The 2,470-nt window shown below is 52.6% G+C and overlaps 1 protein-coding gene across 1 annotated transcript in view; it reads right to left on the bottom strand.

The window, feature by feature from the left end:
* Positions 1-1,154, bottom strand: part of LOC113963000 (cytochrome P450 2A11-like) — a 2,172-nt gene extending 1,018 nt beyond the window's left edge. The window contains exon 1 of the mRNA XM_027673794.1: positions 955-1,154. Coding sequence (XP_027529595.1) covers positions 955-1,056 — 102 coding nt within the window. The 5' untranslated portion in view covers positions 1,057-1,154. The remainder of the gene's footprint in view (positions 1-954) is intronic.
* Between the last annotated feature and the right edge of the window lie 1,316 nt (positions 1,155-2,470).

Raw genomic sequence — 2,470 nt, forward strand, 5'->3', positions numbered from 1 at the left:
GGGGGGGGGGGGGGGTCAATTGGGATCCACTGGGAATGGGTGAAACCATTGGGATCCATTGGGATCCATCATGAATGGGGGGATCCATTGGGATCCATTGGGAAGGGGGATCCACTGGGAATGGGGGATCCATTGGGATCCATTTGGAATGGGGGATCCTTTGGGAACACCTGGGAATGGGGGATCCATTGGGAATGGGGGAGACATCGGGATCCATCAGGATCCATTGGGAATGGGGGATCCACTGGGAATGGGGATCCATTGGGATCCATCAGGAATGGGGGAACCATTTGGATCCATTGGGATCCATCGGGAATGGGGGATCCACTGGGAATGGTGGGATCCATTGGGAATGGGGGAATCCATTGGCAACACCCGGGAATGGGGGATCCATCGGGAATGGAGGGGTCCATTGGGATCCACTGAGAATGGGGGATCCCTTGGGAATGGGGGAATCCATCAGGAATGGGGGATCCAGTGGGATCCATTGGGAATGAGGGATCCTTTGGGAACACCCGGGAATGGGGGATCCATTGGGAATGGGGGATCCATTGGGATCCACTGTGAATGGAGGATCCATTGGGAATGGGGGGTCAACTGGGATCCAATTGGAATGGGGGATCCATTGGAATGGGGGAATCAATTTGGATCCACTGGGAAGGGGGATCCATTGGGATCCACTGGGAACGGGAGAACCATTTGGGATCCATTTGGGATCCATTGGGAATGGGGGATCCATGGATCACCCCCAGGATCCCCCCAGGTTCCTGGGATCCCCCCCTGGATCCCTCCACGGGGCCTTGGGTCACTCCCAGGACACCCCCCCCCCCAATATTCCCAGTATTCCCACTATTCCCAATATTCCCAGCCCAATATCCCCAATATTCCCACTACTCCCACTCTTCCCACTATTCCCGGCACTCCCGATATTCCCACCATTCCCGGTATTCCCACCTTTTCCCTGTGGATGAGGAAGGAGTCGATGAAGTCTCGGGGGCTCTGGGGGTCGAGGCTTTGGGCGTTTTTCCGGATTCTCCGGGCGATGAATTCCCGCATCCGGCCCAGGAGCTTCGGGATGCGCCGGTGGGGACCCGGAACGAACCAGAGCAGAGGCTCAGCCAGGTCGTACAGCTGGGAAAATATGGGAAAAATTGGGATTTTGGGATTGATTGGGGAATTTTGGGGATTTTGGGGGGATCAGAGACATGAAAACAGCACCAAAACACCCCCCAAAAATGGCCCCAAAAAGCCTCAGAAACACCCCAAAAATGGCCTGAAAACCACTCCAGAAACAGCTGAAAACCAGCCCAAAAATAGCCTAAAAACAGCCTAAAAACACTCCAAAAAAAACCCCCAAACCAACCGAAAAACACCCCAAAACCACCCCAGAAACAGCCCCAGAAACAGCCGAAAAACACCCCCAGAAACACACCAAAAATAGCCTAAAAACGGCCCCAAACCCACCCCAGGAACAGCCTGAAAACAGCCTAAAAACAGCCCAAAACACCCCCAAAAATAAGTCTAAAAACACCCCAAAACCACCCCTGGAAATGCCCCAAAACCGGCCACAAACAGCCCCAAAACCACCCCAAAAACAACCTAAAAACATCGTGGAAACAACACAAAAACACGCCAAAAACACCCCAGAAACACCCTGAAAACGGCCCCCAAAACACTCCAAAACCACCCCAGAAACAGTTTCGAAACATGTCCAAAACCAGCCCAAAAAACACCCTGAAAACAACCCGAAAACACCCCCAAAACCACCCCAGAAACATTCCCAAAAACAGCCTAAAACCACCCCCAAAACCACCCCGAAAACGGCCCCAAAACCACTCCAAAACTACCCCAGAAACAGCCTAAAACCAACCCCAAAATAGCCTAAAAACAGCCCCAAAATGGCCCCAAAACAGCCCCAGAAACACCCCAAAAACAGTCCCAAAACACCCCCGAAAACACCCCCAAAACCCCCCCGAAAATGGCCCCAAACATCCCCCAAAACCCACCCCAGAAACATCCTAAAAACACCCCGAAATCAGTCTAAAATCAGCCCCAAAAACAGCTCCAAAACCACCCCAGAAACAGCCTAAAACCAACCCCAAACCAGCCCAAAAACGGCCCCAAAAACACTCCAAAACCACCTCAGAAACAGCCCAAAAACACACCCAAACCCGCCCCAAAACAGCCCAGAAACAGCCCAGAAAAAGCCCAAAAATAGCCTAAAAACAGCCCCAAAACCACACCAAAAACGGCCCCCCAAACCACCCCAGAAACAGCCCGAAAACAGCCTGAAAACACCCCCCAAACCACCCCAGAAACAGCCCCAAAACAACCCCAAAACAGCCCCAGCAACAGCCCCAAAACACCCCCAGAAACACACCAAAACCAGCCTAAAAATGGCCCCCAAAACACCCCAAAACCACCCCAGAAACAGCCAAAAAACAGCCCCAAAATAGCTGAAAAACACCCC

Source organism: Neopelma chrysocephalum, unplaced genomic scaffold, assembly GCF_003984885.1.
Source record: "Neopelma chrysocephalum unplaced genomic scaffold, ASM398488v2 Primary Assembly neopelma1_187142, whole genome shotgun sequence".
Classification (NCBI taxonomy): domain Eukaryota; kingdom Metazoa; phylum Chordata; class Aves; order Passeriformes; family Pipridae; genus Neopelma; species Neopelma chrysocephalum.